This window comes from Aethalodelphis obliquidens, unplaced genomic scaffold, assembly GCF_003676395.1.
Source record: "Aethalodelphis obliquidens isolate GAN/ISIS:26980383/991018 unplaced genomic scaffold, ASM367639v1 scaffold10, whole genome shotgun sequence".
Lineage (NCBI taxonomy): Eukaryota > Metazoa > Chordata > Mammalia > Artiodactyla > Delphinidae > Aethalodelphis > Aethalodelphis obliquidens.
This window is the reverse complement of record NW_020837954.1, coordinates 32,214,321-32,235,098: the sequence shown is the minus strand read 5'-3', so window position 1 is coordinate 32,235,098 and position 20,778 is coordinate 32,214,321. Positions and strand designations below refer to the sequence as shown.

General features: G+C 37.5%; 1 protein-coding gene across 3 annotated transcripts in view; it reads right to left on the bottom strand.

Moving 5' to 3' along the window:
- ARID4A (AT-rich interaction domain 4A) overlaps positions 1-20,778 on the bottom strand; it is a 58,645-nt gene that overhangs the window by 12,662 nt on the left and 25,205 nt on the right. For all 3 annotated transcript variants that reach the window (XM_027111369.1, XM_027111368.1, XM_027111370.1), the window contains 8 exons: positions 13,806-13,878; positions 12,670-12,764; positions 12,419-12,516; positions 11,642-11,873; positions 8,512-8,762; positions 5,832-6,029; positions 3,103-3,187; positions 2,148-2,289 (listed from right to left, as the gene is read on the bottom strand). In XM_027111369.1, coding sequence (XP_026967170.1) covers positions 2,148-2,289; positions 3,103-3,187; positions 5,832-6,029; positions 8,512-8,762; positions 11,642-11,873; positions 12,419-12,516; positions 12,670-12,764; positions 13,806-13,878 — 1,174 coding nt within the window. The remainder of the gene's footprint in view (positions 1-2,147; positions 2,290-3,102; positions 3,188-5,831; positions 6,030-8,511; positions 8,763-11,641; positions 11,874-12,418; positions 12,517-12,669; positions 12,765-13,805; positions 13,879-20,778) is intronic.

Sequence of the window (20,778 nt, the reverse complement as noted above, 5' to 3'; positions counted from 1 at the left end):
CTCAAAACTTTAAATATTCCTCTGATTAAGAGATAGGAAAGTACAGGCCAGCTACCTTAAATCATTCTCTTTAATTCAGAAAATTTTTAAAATAATAACTAGGGTTCTAAGACGGTATAGAAGTTGTAAAATACAAAAATTCTACCCACATGGTGCTCATATTCTAAAGAAGTGCAAAAAAGCAAGCTTAAATGTACTTTTTAAGTGAAAAGATGTGTAGTTTCATTTTGTGGTTTTATCATATACAGAATTTAGAATTTTTTCTCATGGTAAAAAAAGTAGGGACTTCCCTGGTGGCGCAGTGGTTAAGAATCCACCTGCCAATACAGGGGTCACGTGTTCGAGCCCTGGTCCAGGGAGATCCCACATGCCCCGGAGCTACTAAGCCCGTGCGCCACAACTACTGAGCCTGCGCTCTAGAGCCCATGAGCCACAACTACTGACCCCATGTGCCACAACTACTGAAGCCCGCGCAGCTAGAGCCAGTGCTCTGCAACAAGAGAAGCCACCGCAATGAGAAGCCCACGCACCGCAACGAAGAGTAGCCCCCGCTCGCCTCAACTAGAGAAAGCCTGCACGCAGCAACGAAGACCCAACGCAGCCAAAAATAAACAAAATAAATAAATTTTCTTTAAAAGTAGTTTTTTACTTTTATGAAGTAGTTTAGCAAGACCATGTACAGTTCTGTAGACTATACACTGCACATGGGCATGCATCTAAGAGGGCATCCATCTAAGAGGGCATCTTCTACTTTGTGGGCGTCTTGCATTTGTGTATTATGACAACCTTCCAGCAGATGGCAGTAAAGAGGAGGAAAGATGCCGTTTTCTCCACATGGTGGACTCACGGCAATCCTGTGGTTCAGAAAAGCTTTTTTCTTCAAGGGAGGGAAATTTTTATATGAACGTTTTTCTAAATTTAACATTTCTTAAATTACATGGAAAAATATACAAAGGTAGAAAAGTGGGAAAAACGGTAAAATCAGAATAAAATATGTTCACCTATATTCATCACAAAACATGCCTCTACCACATTAGTTTGTCCTGTCTTTGAACAACACAGTCATAACTTTATTGAAAGATCCTAGGTGAACAGCAATAGATTACAGGAGACACTGGCACCTGCTTTGTAGGACAGTGCAGCACACAGGAGGACGCATGGCTTGTCAACGCACCCTCTGTTAAAATAGAATATTCCTAGGGGGGATTCCCTGGTGGTGCAGTGGTTAAGAATCCGCCTGCCAACGCAGGGGACACGGGTTCGAGCCCTGGTCCGGGAAGATCCCACATGCCACGGAGCAACTAAGCCCACGTGCCACAACTACTGAAGCCCGCGCACCTACAGCCCGTGCTCCGCAACAAGAGAAGCCACCGCCACCGCAATGAGAAGCCCGCGCACTGTAACGAAGAGTAGACCGCAACCAAGAGTAGACCCCGCTCGCCACAACTAGAGAAAGCCTGCGCACAGCAACGAAGTCCCAATGCAGCCAAAAATAAATAAACAATTTTTAAAAAGAATATTCCTACGGTATTAACAAGAAAAGTTATTCCTAATTAAGTAAAACATCACTAAATTTTAAATAAACATGATACAGCAAAATAAACATTTTCTTCAAATCAAATTTTGTAGTTTAAATCATATAGTAAAAGCCTAGGGACTTTTCTGGTGGTGCAGTGGTTAAGAATCCGCCTGCCGAGGCAGGGGACACAGGTTCGATCCCTGGTCCAGGAAGATCCCACATGCCGTGAAGCAACTAAGCCCGTGCACCACAACTATTGAGCCTGCGCTCTAGAGCCCGCGAGCCACAACTACTGAAGTCCAGATGCCTAGAGCCCGTGCTCCGCAACAAGAGAAGCCACGGCAATGAGAACCCACGCACCGCAACGAAGAGTAGCCTCCGCTTGCCGCAACTAGAGAAAGCCCGCGCACAGCAACAAAGATCCAACACAACCAAAAATAAATAAATAAAATTGATTCCTTAAAAAAAAAAAAACCTAGATGACTTGCTATGAATCTCTCGCAAAACTGAAGTTTTATTATTTTTATTATTGATTTTTAAAAAACCAGTGATTCTCAGAATTCAGCACCTTCCATTCCATTTGACAGAGGTGAGCTGTCTGGCATATTGATGTGAGCACTTCTGGTACCTGATTTTCCATCGCTGTTTGGAGTCTTAGACAAACCATATGGCATGTTTGATGAAAGAGTAGATTTTAAAGGAGGTCGTCCCCGTTTTGACTTCTGCCTCTCCTCATCCCTCTTTTCATCCTTTTCACTGTCTTCTTTGTTCTGGGTAACAACAACAAAATGTATGAGAAGCACCAGCCTATGAAAAATGAACAGTCTACTTCTCCAAGGAAAACTATAACTCAAAAAGGTTTGTTATGTCAACTCCTAATCTGTAGTTATGGAAAAATTAAAATTAAATCGTTTTCTAAAATATTTTTGTACTTATGTGAATATGATGTTCTACAACTTCAACTTGTAACACTGCAATTATATTGTGAAGGTCAGAGTCAGTACATTAGAGAGCTATACACTACTCAGCTCTCCCCCTTGTTTCTTACTATTCCCTGAGGAAAAGAAAGATACGTCATCATCTCTACAGCAAAGGCTGAAAATTGTGGGTGTGCATGAGGGTACAACTGGCCAACGTATGTCTTAAAATTTAGTATCAGCTTCCAGCATTTAAAAATTAGATTTCACATTTTATAAAATACAGTTGTCTTGAAAAATCCTAAAATCTAGCAACCCTGGGTCTGCATCCCACAGCAGAGTAGTTAGTTCCATTCTCTCTAGATGAGGAACTTGACCTCTCCTTTGTCACTCTCAGTCCTACTTTACACCCCTTTTCCAGAGAACCTCACAGGCCTTTGTGTTTGAAGTCTGTGCCCTAGGGGTCGCTGTTTTTCACCTTTCCTGAAACAGCGTGGTAATGTGTTTACATTTTTTACTTTTTAAGCTTCTGTGTTGTAGAAGAGAAAATCACAATTACTTTGAAAGACTCAAGATGATTATACAATGAGAAAACAACGTTTACAGAAAATACAATATGAATAATTCCTGTACCTATCATAAAGGATATGGCACCTATGTACATACTTTAGCTTTTTTCTTCTGTTTTTTCTTTGGTCCACCTTTGTCCAACGGCCAGATTATCCTGTCAGCCTTCACCCATTCATCATACCTTAAAATAAAGAATGTATTAAAAATTCACAAGAATACCTTATTTGAAAGGTACTCACCAAATAAAAACAACAGTGAGATAGGCTAAAGAATTTGGTTCTAGCGTTGGCAGAAATGCGAAGGGCACGGATGCTAGTTTGCTGGTAACATGTGTGCCAAGTACTCTACTAGGTGTTTTATGTACCTGCCCCCAACAGGGCAAGGCAAGAGAATTTCTCAGGGAAAACAGGCTTACAGGGATAGCAGGGTAGGCAAACTCTAAATAGATTCAAGATTGTTTGAACTGCCTTCTTTCCCACAACTCCCACACATCTGAGCCTAATGAAATAAGTGATTCTGCATTGGAATTCATTCTATTGATCGAATAATGCAAAACAAGCCAGGTAAATTCAAGTTTGTAATATGCTCAGTTCCAGATTATTTTATGAAGTCCTTTTCAACTCTTTTCCTCTCAGAACTCTCTCTAGCCTCCAGTATTTCTAATAAAATTTTATTCTGAATTGTATCACCCCTAAGACTGAAATTTTTTATAGATATTTCCTTTACCTACGTTTATTCTGTTTAGCTCAAGTTGAGAACTCCTCATTTTCCCCTTTCCCAAAATATTGACATCACTTCTAAATTTTAACATAGTCAGTCCAAGTTACTAATCAGGGGCAAATAAGGTATTAAACTTCCTAGAACTAAATAACAACTTTCATATTATATGAATATATAGGTATTTATAGAGCTCAACCAGAATCTAAAATCTGAACATTTAAGCAAAAAAACTACAGGCAGTCCTTGCTTTGAACTGCACCATGATGATGGCAACCATACCCTCACTTTGTTACCGAATTACCGTGAAGTCGCGCAAAAGGACACTGTTCCAATATGCGCAAGTTCAGCTGACACAGTACCACGACTACCTATACTATGGTTTAAAAATGATCTTCTCCTGCATTAACCCCATATCTAGCAGTATGGAAAACCCATAACCATGTGAATTCCAGTTAGGTAACCAGTTAGGAAGAACATGAGCATGTAATAAAATGACTGTGAAGAAGAGTCATACAGTAAAACATTAAAAAAATGAGACAGAAGGATGACAGAAGGGGGAAATTCTGGAAAGCAGAAAAGACACACTGATGGTAAATAAAAGTAGATGGATGTGAACTAAATAGAATCTGAGGAAAAAAGGCTAAATGGGCTGCAACTGCAAAGCGGGGACTCGAGGTTGGTAAGTGCGGTCTTTCTTCCCAAATTCAGTACATACATACAAAACAACTGGGAGATGGACGAAAAAGTTTGTTTTTAGTGTTGGCAGAAATGTGAAGGGCACAAGGGCTGGTTTGAGAAAAGAGAAAAGAAATTTTCAAGTTTTATACGCTATTCGTTAAAACCATACTCTTTTAAAATGACGTGAGAGGACAGAAACCAAACTCCCCCTCACTAAAGAAAAGTTAATGTTTATTGAGCACTTACTAACTATATTAGGCACTAATTATATTAACTTTGCATGTTAATGTAGATATTAGCACTGCTTCTCACAGAATCCCTGTAAAGTAGGTACTCTGTCTTCCCCAATTCAGATGAGGGAATTGAGGCATAACAGGGCACACACTGAGTATGTAGGGAAATTTTGGAGCACTCTGGCTCAAAGCAACTACAGGGCAAGCAGAGATACTGAACACACAAGACTTTCTAAAGGAGAAAGAGAAAAGTAGTCCCTGCCATTCAGGAACTAGCCTGGTACTATTAGCTGGGCCTTGCTGTTGCTACGGAGCTGTTCTGGCCCTCACAGCTTGGGCGTGTTGTTCTCATGTTGAATGTGAACCATTTCACAGAACATCAACATCAGACAGGTCTGTTCCGTGACCATAATGGATCAAGACAAAAACAAGACCACTCCCTAGTTGTGTCTCAACCCAGAAAAAAACAGGAACATTTTCCAAGCCACAAAAATGACCAAGCATCCTTTTTTTTCCTGACTGCTGCTGCTTTACCAATTATAGCATTAACCCTGCTCTAGTCTTCTCTCCTTATAGATAAGATTAAGATAACCAATCACAGAATTACCCCCCACTTCTTGACAGCATCCAGTCTAGAGCAAAGCCCCATTTCCTTAAACCCACCCCAAAATCACCTAACAGAAGCTCAGATCTAAGTCCTATCTAATATTCTTTTTTTATTAATTAACCAATTCAGAATTGTTACAGTGCTTGATACAGGTTTGATTTCTGATAAATTTAATAAACAAACAAACAAAACCACTTGCACTGTTGGGCGCCATGGGCCTGGCTCCCTACAGGATGTTTCCACAGAATCCTGGGCTATTGCTTTTCCCCAAGGTGGTACTGTAAGCTTTCACAGATCCACCCTCTAACTGAGGTGCCACGTGGTTCTCCAAGCTGTGTGTTCTCCCTCACTGAAAATGAGTAATAAATCCAAATTGTTCAACTACAGATGTGATCCTGGTGACCTTTGGCTGGAAGTATTGACATAGCTAGTAAAACAGTGGGAATGACAGAAGTCTTGGAAAATTCAGATACAAGGTGTGCTTTGTAAATACATATATACTATTTGCTTTAGTTCTTTAAACATTAAATTGATCTTTCTGAACCAATGAAAGAAATTTCAAAAAAAGAAAATAATTTCTTGCTTACCTGACATTCCATCCATAGTAATGTACCAAGTATAAAACTTCTCCATCATCAATTTCAGTGCCTTTAATACTGGCTTCATAGATTTTCTGCGTTTTCCCTCGTCCATATTTTACTTTCACTTTGGTTCCTGTTAGGCAAGGTTCTGTGTCTTCCTCATCTTCCTCCCCTTCAGAGTCACATTTGCTTTCGGTTTCTTCCCTGCAGTAAGTTATAACATTGATAATGCTACTAATAACTTAATGGAAAACAAAATAATATATGCTAAAAGAATCCAACATGTAGAAGAGTCATAACCTAATTCATGTCAGTGGAGGAGGAGAAGAAGGAGGAGAAGGAGAAGATTTTTACAGACTACTTACTAAGGACTTTATTTACTATGTAAAGGTGCACTGTACCAAAAGGAAATCCATACTTCTTAAAGGCCAATCAATAATCACAGTTAATGATGATGTGGAGTCAAATAAGTCACTTTTGATAAAGCAAAATAAGGACAACATGCTTTGAAAAAGTCTTTAGGATTCATACTCAAGTGCCACCTCACAGGTGAAAATGACCTAAAGATAGTTTTTAACTTCCTGCAACTAAAATGCCTTTTAAGTCTACTTTACTACTACTTTCCGCTCAATTCAGAACGGTTCTTAACCAAGACTAGTTTTTTGGTGGGCAAAATAATGAACAAGGGCTAACTACCTTAGTAACTCTATCTTTTAAATTATTGATAGTTTCTATTTTAAAGGTTTCCCCACCCTAACAAAGAAACGATACTTGAGTATTAGGCCACTTGTTATAACTGTGGCATAGCACCAGGAGAACAAAACTTTGCATATCTAATGTTGATTCCTATTTGTTTTTATGCATCTCCCATCAGTTCTTCTTTGTTTTGATAATCAGATATAAAGGAGATTCACATAGGGAGGTCCAACAGTATTTTTCATATTTTTATAAATAAAACATTCTTTATTAGCCTGGCAAGGATTCAGAAAAGATTTGCATCAAAGATCACACTAGTGTCACAAGAGTTTTAAAAAGCTTAAAAGGAGGTACTGTGTTCTGTCATAAACATAGGGCATTATTTTAGGGACCACTGGGGGACCCGACATGAAGAAGCTTTGATAACCCATTAGCAGTGGGAATGTTTTCTTTCCAAGGGCATCTTCCAATTATATCCTGATAAGGTAATTTCAAAACACCATGAGAAACTACTTAAGACAGAAGTCTCTATAAATAAAAAAGTTTCCTATTTCCATAATTCCTGCTACTGAATGAGAATACAGACTATGTTTGTATATTCAATTTTTATTTAGTAAAAGGAAATACCATTCTTCATATTCAAGTCTGAAATTTTCTGTCTCTAAAATAAATATTCCATTTACATATCAATTAATTATAAAGGCTTTTCAAACCACATAGTGTGTATGTGTATATATGTGCATTACACGTTTGATGCATTACTATAAAATATACACATTTTGATGCTTATTTTTAACACATCTTCAAACTGTAATTAGGCCTTACGTTTTAGGTGGTTTATCTTTGCTTAAATTTATTGTCCGAATACTTCAAATACTATACTCACATCATTATACTCAACTCCAATTACTTCCTCCCACTTTCCCTAATCCTAATCCTATTTCACGACAGAACTTGCTTTATTCACTAACCTAATTCACATGTAATTGTGAAAGCTCCTGCACCTATTTGTACTGAATCATAAAATTACCTCCCGCTCACCAATCATTACTATTTTTCCAGTAATTTTCTCAACGGTTAATTTTCAGATGGGTGTCAGCCACTAGTCGGAGGCAGCAGGCCACTGTTCCCAATTTTGCTTAGTAACTCACATTTCTAGAAAATTTAGCATCAGATGATAATCAAAAAATAACTATGGAGGAGAGCTTCTATACAAGTAAGTGTGTTATGCTGCTGTTGCTGAATTAAAATTCATTTTTTAGTAGTGTCTAAAAATTAGTAAATCCATTTGACAACAAAGAAATGGCCAACTGAACATAGTTGGACATTACCGTGATCTAGCTAGACTGCCTAATCATTGGTTATTTTTAAGTCAATTCAGTCCATACGTGTGTAATACATGAGAAAAAACAAAAACAGTTTTCATTCAACAGCAAACAGGATGAACATTAAAAGGCCGAAATTTAATTGTCGTGATGTGGGGCAAGAATGTACTTTCCAAACTAGAATCAGGGGTGCATGCCACTTATTCTAATACAATAACTTGAAAAAGAAAAATGTTCTTAGATAAAGCTAACACACAGAAACATCTGCTAGTACTGTGCACCCATGTGTTTGTTAGCTTTCCCAAATTGTACCTTTTTTAAAATGGAATTTTTGCTGTCGCTGTTTCCTCTTGTCCACTTCCTCCATTTTTCTCCAGCTCCCTTCCCTGCTGTCAACTGCAGGACCTTTCTTTTGACTGGGTGGCGCAGCCTTCTTTGAGGCCACTGTTTAGGGCACAAGTGCTATTAAAATGGTGCGACCAGTATATTCTCCAATTCCGAAAGGCGATACACATCATCTTCACAATGTGTCTCACCTTCATTAGACAAGAGGAATGGAAGTCCCAATAAGAAAACATTCCCTCAAACCTGAATCTCTAAGCAGGAACAGAGCGCTGCTGTACCCCAGACAGGTGCTTCTGGAGAACAAATATAAGATAATGTACCTCTCTTGGCTCTTCTCTTCCTCTTCCTCTGAGTCTTTGTCAGAATCCTCCTGCTTTTTAATTTTCTTCTCCTTTTGCTTTGGTGTATTTTTTCTCCCCAGTAGTAACTCATTTTCTTTTTTCTCTGCAGTTTCATCGTCATCATCTTCATCCTTATTTTCTGTATCATTATCTTTTAATTTGTCTTCTGTTTTCTCTTCTTCAATTTCCTTTTTAATAGAATTTGCATCTCGAGCAATTCGCCTTCGTCCCTAATAGGGGGATAAAAGCTTTAAAGTAACTATCACTACAAAGGGCAAAAAAACATAGAAAAATGCATCTTTTCCTTAAACCTTCACAGCAATGACTCGTCTTCTCTCTAGCTTGAGGCATGACACTGGTAACCCATCAACTCCTGAACACTTTTCTCTTCCTCTCAAAAGGAAAAGAATAACCCATGTAAATCACTTAATTATGTCCAAGTGTACTATGATCCCTGGCTACATACTACATAAAAAATAAAGATTTTCTCCTGTGTTCACTCTATTATCTCACTTTTAATATTTCCTGACTATAATAAAATTTTTTAAAGAATTATCTAAGTGTCAATGATGTAAGTTAATAATAATAAATTAGTCCCTTAAGTTTTTAGAAGTTCTGTCATCTTTAATTCTACTGTTTACTAAGATAAAATTAACGTATCACTGTGTTTCAGTGTGATTACATTTTAAAAGGACTGAACTGTATCAATGGCCAAAAAGTGAGCTCATTTCTTTGAATGAGTATCTGGAGAGCTCACTAGGCCAGCAGTAACTTGTTATACGCCCAGCAGCTTTTATCCAGTCTCTTGCTGCATGCTCAAATGACCATGAAACTGTTGAGCCATTTCATTATCTCCTAAATTCTCCTTCCAGTCAACCTCTATACACTGGCAGAATTCCCCTCTACTTGGAATAAAGTGAGGATAAAAAAAGAGCCAAGAACTTTGGGAGCACTAGAATACTTAACAATATCTCAGTATAACAAATGTTTTACCTAGTTGCCGACTATGTGCTATTTAAACATCAAAGGTCGGGGAAAAAAAAAAAAGAACTTAAATGTAAGTTCCATGAGAGCAGGGTCTCTGTCTTATTCACTTCTGTAACCTCAGATCTAGACAGTGCCTGGCACATGGCAGGTGCTCTTTAAATATTTGTAGGTAAATGAATGAAAGCATCTGTTATCCATCAAAATTTAGGTTTGTATAACTTATACCTTTATCCCAGAAATCCCATTTTTAGAAGTCTGGCCTCTGTATTCAGATAAATGAGGAGGATATTTTTACAAACCTCTACATTTAGATAAATGGGGAGGACATTTTTACAAGCATATTTATTGCATCACTTTTTATAATCATAAAAAATTGGACAAAATCTTGAGGAAGGTAAATTTATGAAACATCCGTACTACGCAGTACTCTGCAGATGCTTTACATAAAGATGAGGAGGGTCTTTATGAAATGACAAGGAAGTATGTCCACAATACATACAAGGGATATTATTCAGTCTTAAAAAGGAAGGAAGGGCTTCCCTGGTGGTGCAGTGGTTGAGAGTCCGCCTGCCGATGCAGGGGACACGGGTTCGTGCCCCGGTCCAGAGAATCCCACATGACGCGGAGCGGCTAGGCCCGTGAGCCATGGCCGCTGAGCCTGTGCGTCTGGAGCCTGTGCTCCGCAACAGGAGAGGCCACAACAGTGAGAGGCCCGCGTACCACAAAAAAAAAAAAAAGGAAGGAAATTCTAATGCATACATGGATGAACCTTGAAGACCTTATGCAGAGTGAAATAAACCAGTCACAAAAGGACAAATATTACATAATTCCACTTATATGAAGTACCTAGAGTAGTCAAATTCATAGAAAGTAGAAGGGTGGTTGCCAGAGGTTGGGGAAGAGAGGAATGAGGACTTACTGTTTAACAGGTACAGTTTCAGTTTTGCAAGATGAAAAAAGTTCTGGGGATGGATGGTGGTGATGGTTGTACAACAATGTGAATGTAGTTAATGCCACTGAACTGCACGTGTAAAAACGGTGAAGATGATAAATTTTATGTTATGTGTATTTACAATTTTTAAAAATTAAAGAAAGAAAAGAAACAAACCACTTTGGATGTTTCATGAAATTCACTAGAAGATTCCATTTACTAGATGATAAAATGGACAGTTTTAAAAAATGGTTTCTGAGCAAATAAAAGAGAAGATGATTTCACCTTTTCTTTTAAATACAATTTCACTGAAAAATAAGATGCATTACAATAAGTGAACTTCTTTGACAGTTGTGATTAAATTTTCTTTCTACTTCTAAAATTTGATAAATCCTACTGTGTAGACATCATCAGACAAAGATCAAAATAGTGAGGGACAATTCCTGATTTGAGTTATATACTAATGGAGAGGAAGAGTAGAGTTAGAACATAAAACCAGTGTGCACATGACTAGGAAACAAGGCAGAGCATGAAAAACTGCCACAAGAGCTGTACAGTGTGTTGTGAAGTCAAGAGAAAGAAAAGATCCCACCTGGCTGAGGGCACAGGTATTATAAAGAGGAGATTCATTCACTCAACAACTATTTAATAAGTCCTTACTATGTGCCAGGCACTATTCTAGATGCCTGGGATCTCTCAATTAATGGAATAAACACTAATCCCTGCCCTTGTGGAGTGTGATACTAGTCCAGAGTGGGGTAAAAGAAACAATAAATAGTAAACTGAACAAGTAAGTAAATTACAGATAGAAACAGCAACGTTAGAGGGATTGCCAGTGCCAAAGAGAGGAGGTAGGTTACAATTTTAGGTAAGGTGACCAGGATAGGCTTCAGTGAGGTGACACTTTAGCAAAAGACTTGATGGAAGTGAATATTTGAGACTGACCCCAGATGAGAATGACTTGAACAAACATAAACAGAACAAGAGGAGGAATGTTTTTTCAGGTAGAAGAAATAATATGTGGTATATTTAGAGAAAGGGAGCTAGGCTAGCCTGGCTGAAGCACAACCAAATACTGGAAAATAAACTAGGTTCATAGGAGTCTTTTTGTGTGTATCTGAAAATGCCCATAATAAAAAGGTAAAAATAATGCTAAAAACGAACTAGATAAAACTAGTCTTAACTACTTACCCTTGGCGATTTTAATTCTGTTTCTTCTCTTTCACTTTCACTGTTTGAATCAATGTTTTCCTCAGGTTCACTCTTCACTTCTGCTAAAGGCATTTCTTGATCTACTTTTGGAGCCTCTTCCATGGATTCTTCTAAGTCTTTTTTTTCCTCTTTTACTTTTGGTTCATGGTGGTGAATAGTTCTGAACTGAATATTTGCAGAACGGCAGTACTCCTCAAAACCATAGAGATACCTAAACAAACAATATTTCATTTTAAGAAATCTTAGTCTTTACATTTAACTTGAATACTATATTAAACACACACATGTTTTTTGAAAAGTAAAACTCAAGCTTTTTTTTTTACAAAGTATTTTTTCTGTTACTGATTTATTGGTGTTTTATATAGGAAAACAGACAAAAATATTGATCAGAAAATAAAATTTCTTTCCTGAAAAATCTGAGCTTGTGATAAGTGAACACAGCTATCATAGTTTTGATGTGAAGGCTGTTCACCACAAAAGGTACAACTCTACAACATGTATCGTAATTTCAGACTATAAACACTGCCTGTATCTGTGATTTTGAAAAGAAAATCAGAACATGAAAAATGGAGTAAAGCAGACTTGGTACACTGAAATAACTTTCAATCACAGTATTTATTAACCGAAACCTTTTTATATACTTTCTCTGACTTTAATGTTCTTCGACTGATGTGTTCTTATTTAACTGTTAACAAATTAAGTGGAAAATACTCCTTGTAAATATGTATTCTTTGATGAATAAACTATACTACTTACTTTCTATAAGCAGTTTTTACATTGTAGGAAGCAGCTGAATTCAAAATAGGAATGCCAAGGTCCATATAAATTTGCTTCCATACAGCACCACTATCAATCTGGAAAATTAAGTTTTTATTTGTTAATGTTTGCAAAGGGAAATAATCTTTACACTAATACTGTATGTTCATTAAGAAAATGTGCTTATTACCTAAAGTACATATTATAGTGCAACATTAGACAATTTAACTTTGCATTACAGTCTTACTTACCTTGTCACATCCACCTTGATGATAAACCAGTCTGAAAAGTTTGAAGAGATTGAGATCTTTATAGCCCAATACAGGTGGTTTGTTGATTGGAGTACCTTTTAAATATCAGAGAGCAGAAATACCATGTTAATTCCAACGGAAAATACTAAGTTGAAAACAAAGCTTATCAATTTCTAATTTCCCAAATATGACTAATCAGAGGCATATATTTAAAGAACCTCAAATTATATAAGACAACACAAAATATTCTCTATATTCTTTACACAGTATTGTGGTGGTCTTTAGTTTTACTGCCACAACTAATAAAATAACCTCTCTAACTGCCACTGAATTGGATAAAACTAAATCAAACCTTGGGCCTGCAAGGTGTAGCCAATGATGTTGCTGGTTCAAGAAGCCTGGGCAAGAAAACATACAATGGAAAGGGCACATTTTAGGCCATGGTTCCATTTTGAATGCTCCAACACAAACGTTAAGACGGGTGGCAGTCATCTGAAGGATCACTGTTGAAGGCCAGTAGAACTGATTTATCTGAGGATTTCCAGGACTTACATAATGCCAGTAAGTATGATGATTTATAAAGCTTCTATTTCTTCTAACTTTATTAGAAATCCTACTCCGTTTAGATAGGGGCTATTATGTTTAATTTGTTGAGACCAAGGATCAGACTAGTTTACTTGCCACAAAAACGCCATTAGTAAATAATGGGTATGTAGATTTACATTATGATTGTTCACTTTCTATTACTCAAATATTATTATAATATTTTCTGGTTTCATAAGTCTCAAGAAGATAAAATTTAACTATACCAAAACTACTTTTCCTCTACATTTGTACTCAAACTAGATATTAGTAGTTGTCTGTATTCCCAATACTTATTATTATCAGCTATAACTGATTCTTAGGCTTGAAATCCAAATCCCTGTACCAGGATTTGAACAAAAATAATACATAAACCTAGAATATAAAACAGTAAAAGAAATGTCTACTTTTTTTTTTTTTTTGGCCATGCCGCACTAGTTCCCAGACCAGGGGCTGAACCTGGGCCCTCAGCAGTGAAAACGCTGAGTCCTAATCACTGGACTGCCAGGGAATTCCCAGAAATGTCTGCTTTTAAATAATAAGCATGAAAATACCTCTGTCTTCCATAAACTTATAAAGCTGTTGAAGGAAGCTGTCCCTCTCTTCAGGATCAGGTTCTTCCTCAGGCTGTAAAGATAAACTATATAAATATACAGAACAATGAATAGGAGATACACTGTCTTCTTTGTTTTTTTGTTTTGGGAACCCAAGGTAAGGGGATAAAATTTTAATGAAGCCAGAAAATATGAATTTTTCTCAAAATCCTACAACGCCATACTTTAATTCATATTTTGATAGAGCTGGTTTGATGTGACTGTCAAGATATACAATCTCTACTCTTCGCCCCATTTATCACTTGAAGCTTCCTGTTAATTATCACTGTGGGGACTAAGATTAGCCATGAGGAAAAGGTTTAGGAATGGGGTGAGAATGTTTTCACCTCATCTAGTGTTTTTTTAAAAATCCTCAAAATTATCATGTGGCCCATAGGAATATACTGATAGATAAGCATAATAATCACAAATGTATTTATTATTTTAAAATAATCCACAAATTAATATTAAAATTTTGTTACTGTTGAATGAATATAAACCAGAGGCTGCGAAGTCGCATGGCAAAGGTTTTTTGTTTGGATAGCACAATGTTTTAAAGAAATTTAAATGCACGTAAATGAGCCATATAAATTTTATTTTGTCCCAGACTCCACCAGCCCCTCTTGTATCACAGTAGCCTGCTTTTCTCATTTGCCTTTCTTGCAGGGCCTCTGTAGTTGACTTTGCAACCCCTTAAAATAGAACAATGAAAATTATTTCTTAAGGAAGGAAACTATATACATAACTACAATTTAGTTCTATGGAAAAAAAAATTAATGGAAACATTCATACAGAAACAACTATTCCTACAAATACCTATTTGTGTGTTACATTTTACTAATTATATAAACCTAATGATTTCTTCTTATGCAAACAAATGGATTTGGGGTTTTAGTATTTCCTTTTCTGATAGACTACTTATAAATTAATATTTGGGAAAATTCTTGAAGTTTAACAATACTATGGAGAAACAAAGAAAACACTGATATATTTCTTTCATATAAATTATCATAATTTAATTTCAGAGCACTACTTTTCTTTTTTAAATAGATTTATTTATTTATTTATTTTTGGCTATATTGGGTCTTCGTTGCTGCCCGCGGGCTTTCTCTAGTTGCAGCGAGCAGGGACTGCTCTTCGTTACGGGGCGCGGGCTTCTCACTGCGGTGGCCTCTCTTGTTGCAGAGCATGGGCTCTAGGCACGCGGACTTCAATAGTTGTGGCCCATGGGCTCAGTAGTTGTGGCTCGTGGGCTCTAGAGTGCAGGCTAAGTAGTTGTGGCACACAGGCTTAGCTGCTCCGCGGCATGTGGGATCTTCCCGGACCAGGGCTCGAACCCGTGTCCCCTGCATTGGCAGGCGGATTCTTAACCACTGTGCCACCAGGGAAGCCCCAGAGTACTACTATTTTTCCATGATCCAAAACAAGAATTCAGACTTTTGTCTTTCAAAGCCATATTCAAAGCAAAGGCAACTGTCAAGCAATAAATATTGAGTGCTCACAAATCCAGACAGCAAAAAATTTTTTTAAGTTTTTAACAGCTAATAATATAGCCAAGATCAATAAACATGTAGTTAATTAAAATATATTAAAAAAACATGAGGCAATCAAGGTCGATTAAAATATATAACATAAAAAGCATGAGGCAATCAACAGAAAAGTCTTTCCCTCAGTACAGTCTTTTTTTTCTTTCAGTACATTCATTAAGAATGACTTACAGGGCTTCCCTGGTGGCTCAGTGGTTGAGAATCTGCCTGCTAATGCAGGCGACACGGGTTTAAGCCCTGGTCTGGGAGGATCCCACATGCCGCAGAGCAACTAGGCCCATGAGCCACAACTACTGAGCCTGCGTGTCTGGAGCCTGTGCTCCGCAACAAGAGAGGCCATGATAGTGAGAGGCCCGCGCGCCGCGATAAAGAGTGGCCACCACTTGCCACAACTAGAGAAAGCCCTCGTACAGAAACGAAGACCCAACACGGCAAAAATTAATTAATTAATTAATAAACTCCTACCCCCAATATCTTCTTAAAAAAAAAAATGACTTATAGCATCGGAGTACTTTCAGTTTAACAAAATTTAAGAAACTTAAGTCGAAGTTCTAGTAAGCCTCAAAAATTAGCAATATACGGGCTTCCCTGGTGGCGCAGTGGTTGAGAGTCCGCCTGCCGATACAGGGGACACGGGTTCGTGCCCCAGTTCGGGAAGATCCCACATGCCGCAGAGTGGCTGGGCCCGTGAGCCATGGCCGCTGAGCCTGCGCGTCCGGAGCCTGTGCTCCGCAACGGGAGAGGCCACAACAGTGAGAGGCCCGCGTACCGCAAAAAAAAAAAAAAAAAAATTAGCAATATACAGACTTAATAGTTAGCAATATACATACAGACTTAATAATCACTACAGAGTTAATAGAGGTCTTTACTAAATACTCAGATCAAGACATGGCAATTTTTTCCCAACTGCATTAAAAAATTTTGCTTTTACAAGGTTGTGAAAACAACTGCCAATGAGTTAACTCAAGAAAAGAGTAATCTGGTAGCCTAAGAATCATTTCAGATACTAATTTTAAGGACTTCTGGTATGGGGAAAAAAACAAAAACAACTTATACCACACTGGGTCTATGCTTTGCCTGTCCCTCGTAATCACAACAGTCTCTCCTCAGACTAACACCTCATTTTTAGTATTTATGATCTTACAGAATTCAAAGAAGACTGTTGTATCCAGTATATGTAAAAGCAATTGTTTTTAAAAAGCACTGGTTTGAAATCAAAGTTTCTTCCAAAAGCAAGTAAACAAAATGAACCCATCAATTGCAAATAAGGTATTTATTAAGGTTTTACCAAACATTTGAGAAATTCTTAATGATTAAGAATATAGTTTTATAGATAAAAATTGGTAGTTTAAATTCATTGGAATTAAAAGTTAGTGGATGTCAAGAGTGTTTTAAGTACCATGAGAAACTATGGCCATAAAATTTTAAGTTCAGAATGCAGTTATCATGTGTAAAAACAAGATATAAATGAATAAAGAATTCTACTTAAAAACAACTGCCTGCTTGAAAGGAAATTTATTTCGAGTAAAAAAAAAAGATGATGCTATAAACAAAGTTTTAAATTTACCTGATGGTCTTTGCAAAACTCAAAACTGCTTAATCTCTTACAATAAGTAATTCTTCACAATCATTTTTTTTAAAAAAACAGCTGTCTTGTTAGTCACCTTAGAGTAAAATTGCACATGGTAGAAAATGCCTCCAACTACTCCAAAGACTCTGCCTTTATGACTTTTATATGGGGGCAGCGCTTGCTATCACAATACCTGCAGGGTCTCTCTCCCGGTTGGGAGCCAAGAGGGTTTTCCATCCGTCAGGGGTTCTGAAGTGGGATAGGGCTATAATAATGGGAGGTGGAGCCCATTAGACTGCTGATGAGCCTTCTTCCCTTCGTTTAGTCAAGGATGTGAAGAGTAACTATGCACCCACTAAAATGCCAGGGCAGGGAAGGGGGCTAAGAATATAGAAGAGGCATGAATATGATCATAATTTTAAGAAACTTACAATTTTAGTTAGCAGGAGTATAACTTCCTAGTATTATAGTAGTTGTATATCTATCTACTACTAGATTATGTATTTTCTGACTTTGGACACTATGTCTTCAAATACAGCTCAAGCATTTTTGATAGTTACCATGAATCACAGACTTTTGCAAAAGTATTGCAATTCAAATCAGAAAACTTTTGGCCCTCAAGTCTGGCAGGAGGTGTGGAAATGTAAAACCAGCCAATTCGACAAAATGTGGCAAGTGTTGTAAAATACATAAAAGAATACAGGAGCAAGGTGAGGGGATGAATGGTTCTGCTGGGGCTGCGGTGATGGTGGTAATAGTAGGGAAAGCCTCAGAATGTGAAGAGCATACAGCCCGGGAACAAGAGCAAACAGCATAAACATGAGGCTTGCAAAGGCAGGCTGTGATTAGGAAAGGACTTTGTAATGATATGTTAGAGAATCAGAACTGGACACTCTGGGTAGATGTGAGGTTTGAGAGAGCTAGAGAGGAATTAGGTCAGATTTGTATTTTTAAAAGTTCTCTGAGTTTGATGGATTGGAAGGGAAAGGGGAGCTACTGTCACAGTCCACAAAGAGAGGATCAATGCCTGAATTAGTCTTGCCACCTGATGATGGAAAGATGACCCCTCCCCCTGAAGCAGAGAGAAAAGAGAGCATGGGAGAGTGAGAGAGAGGTGTTAATGCTGAGATTTTTTTTAGTTTAGGTTATTCATGTTTGTTGTCCTCAAAGTTTCAACATGTTATAAGTGCTCAATAAATTCCATGAAGTTAAAGACATGCTGATTTTAGTCACAGTTTTATTGTCAATGACTGGTATTTATTTTTATTTTTATTTTTGTGCCCCAAAATTAATTTATTCCAAGAGGAATCTCATTTTTATATTTCTAGTTTTAAAAAACCTACTTCGATGCAGTACAGAGGAACAGACTGGAGTAGGGAAAGCATGGACATGGAAAGAACAAGTTGCTACTGCACCAGTCTAGCTAGGTGAAAGAGAAGAGTGGCTTGAACTAAGGTGACAGAGAGTAGGAACTGAAGGAAGTGGGCAAATTTGCGAGCTATAAAGTAAGTAGAAGAGACAGGATCTGATGTCTCATTGGATAGGGAGGCAAGAGTGAGAGGATTAAGGCGACTTCCATTTATCTAGCTTGAGTAATTGGGTGGATGGTGCTTCTATTCAAGTGAATTAGGAACAAACAGGTTAAGGACAGGTTTGGGGGAAAAGATGAGTGCAGTCTTGCACATACAGAGTTTGAGGACTTACAAAGTATGAAGAAATCCTCATTGGAATTTTAATATAAATGTCTGGAGTTAAGGAAGAGACATCTTTGATGCACATATAGATTTGGAGTCATTACATCATTTAGTTACGAAGTAAACCAGAAAAAAATGCAATGTCATGTATGTCAGGTGATTTAAGAAGGTAGGCATGTCAAAGATGCTGAATGCCTACTAAGGAGTCAAATGAGATCATGACAAAAATTTGTTGGACTTAGCACAAAAATTTGTTGGAGGTCACTGGTGACCTTAGTTAAGTTGTTTTAGGTGTGGTGGAAGTACAAGATGCACTACAGTGAATTAAGAGTGAACGGGGGGCAGGGTGGTAGTGTCAGGAAATAGAACGGTGTATATACCTCTGAGCAATCTGGCCATAAGGTGGAGGGGTTGGTGGAAGGAATCTGGACAGGTTGCTAGAAGGTTGGAAGAGATGTAAGCATGTTTTTAAAAGCTGGTAAGAAGGTTACAACACTAAGGAATAGATTAAAGATGCTGGAAAGAAAAGAGATACTTCACAGTCTAAGACAAGAAAGAAGGGAATGAGATCCAGAGCCTAAAAAGATGGACTCATCTTACAGAAGAGGACAACATACTATTAATTGTACATTAAGGGAAGGAGAGCAGGCAGGTGGGGTTTAGAGCTGGCTCCCAATTTGAAGCTCCTAGTTTCTTTCCAAAGTGAGTGGAGTGGGGGTAGCGTTGCTGGCTTAATGGAGGAGATAATGATTAGATTATAGAAACTGAGAACCGACCAATAGTATCGAAGGCCCAGTGAAATTTGTTCATCATAAAATTTAGAGTGGTACCATTCTTCTCTGTTGTGTACACTTAAACAGAAAATTTCAGAAACCACATGTCATGCCTAATATATTCATTATGTGGTAAGACACTGTTTTATAATTTCACAGAACAGTTTACAAACAACCTGCCTATAACAAATTAGTAATTCCTCCCCCCCCATTTTAAAAGGTACATATATCTTACTTTCAGTCATCAAGCTGTGGTTCATATGCTATCAAATCTAAGGTTTTAAAATCAGTCTTACTAACACAACTATAAAATACCTTTTTCTATAAGTACATTAAAATGTAGGTGTATTTGTGTGTACAAATGTGCAATCCTCATTAATCTGATGAGGTGATCCTAATTTGGTTAGAGTCTTATGCTAACACTGTGAAGAAAGGCTTTGCTAAAGACATTAGGACATTTTTGCTTGCTTATTTAACAGGCTACATTTTAAGACCTTAGCAGGTAAGTTATTACATTTGAATGCAAGCTAAAGTCTCAATTATTCATTGAAGGTTGGCTTTATAGGGTCTGCTTACAAACACCTGATTGGCAGCTGGAGTTATTAGATATACCTAAAATACTAATATTACTTTAAATTTTTCTGTAAATTTTATTGACTTAACAGGATTTTCCTGAGTTATCAAGCATTTACTATAGGTTTATACCCAAAGTGATCTTGAAAAATTACTAACAAATGCCTTTATGGTTGATCTACAAAAAGGCATAAATACACAAAAAACACTTGATTTAAACATTAAAAAAAAAAAACCTCACATTTCGATGAATTAAAAAGTTCAAGCACTTATGATTTTTGTAATAGGAGAATGTAATCCTAGGAATTAAATTTAACAGTGATCCCTAGAAGTTCAACGACTGGAGAAATGGGTGTCAATACTTCTAAACAAAAAAGAGCATTTCTTGGGCTTCCCTGGTGGTGCAGTGGTTGAGAGTCCGCCTGCCGATGCAGGGGACACGGGCTCGTGCCCCGGTCCGGGAAGATCCCACATGCTGCGGAGCGGCTGGGCCCATGAGCCATGGCCGCTGAGTCTGCGCGTCCGGAGCCTGTGCTCCACAACAGGAGAGGCCAAAAAATTTTTTAAAAAAAGAGCATTTCTTATAAAAATTCACTAAATTCTAATTTTCATTACTAAATATGAAATTAGAGGAGATTTTTGAAAGGGCCCAACATATAAGCCTACCTATAGCAAACCAAAAGGATAAAAGAACTAAGACTAGTCAAATTCCCACCTGATATTCAGTCTTCTAAACATTCACCTATTTATTTTACCCTTAGACAACTCTCCTACATT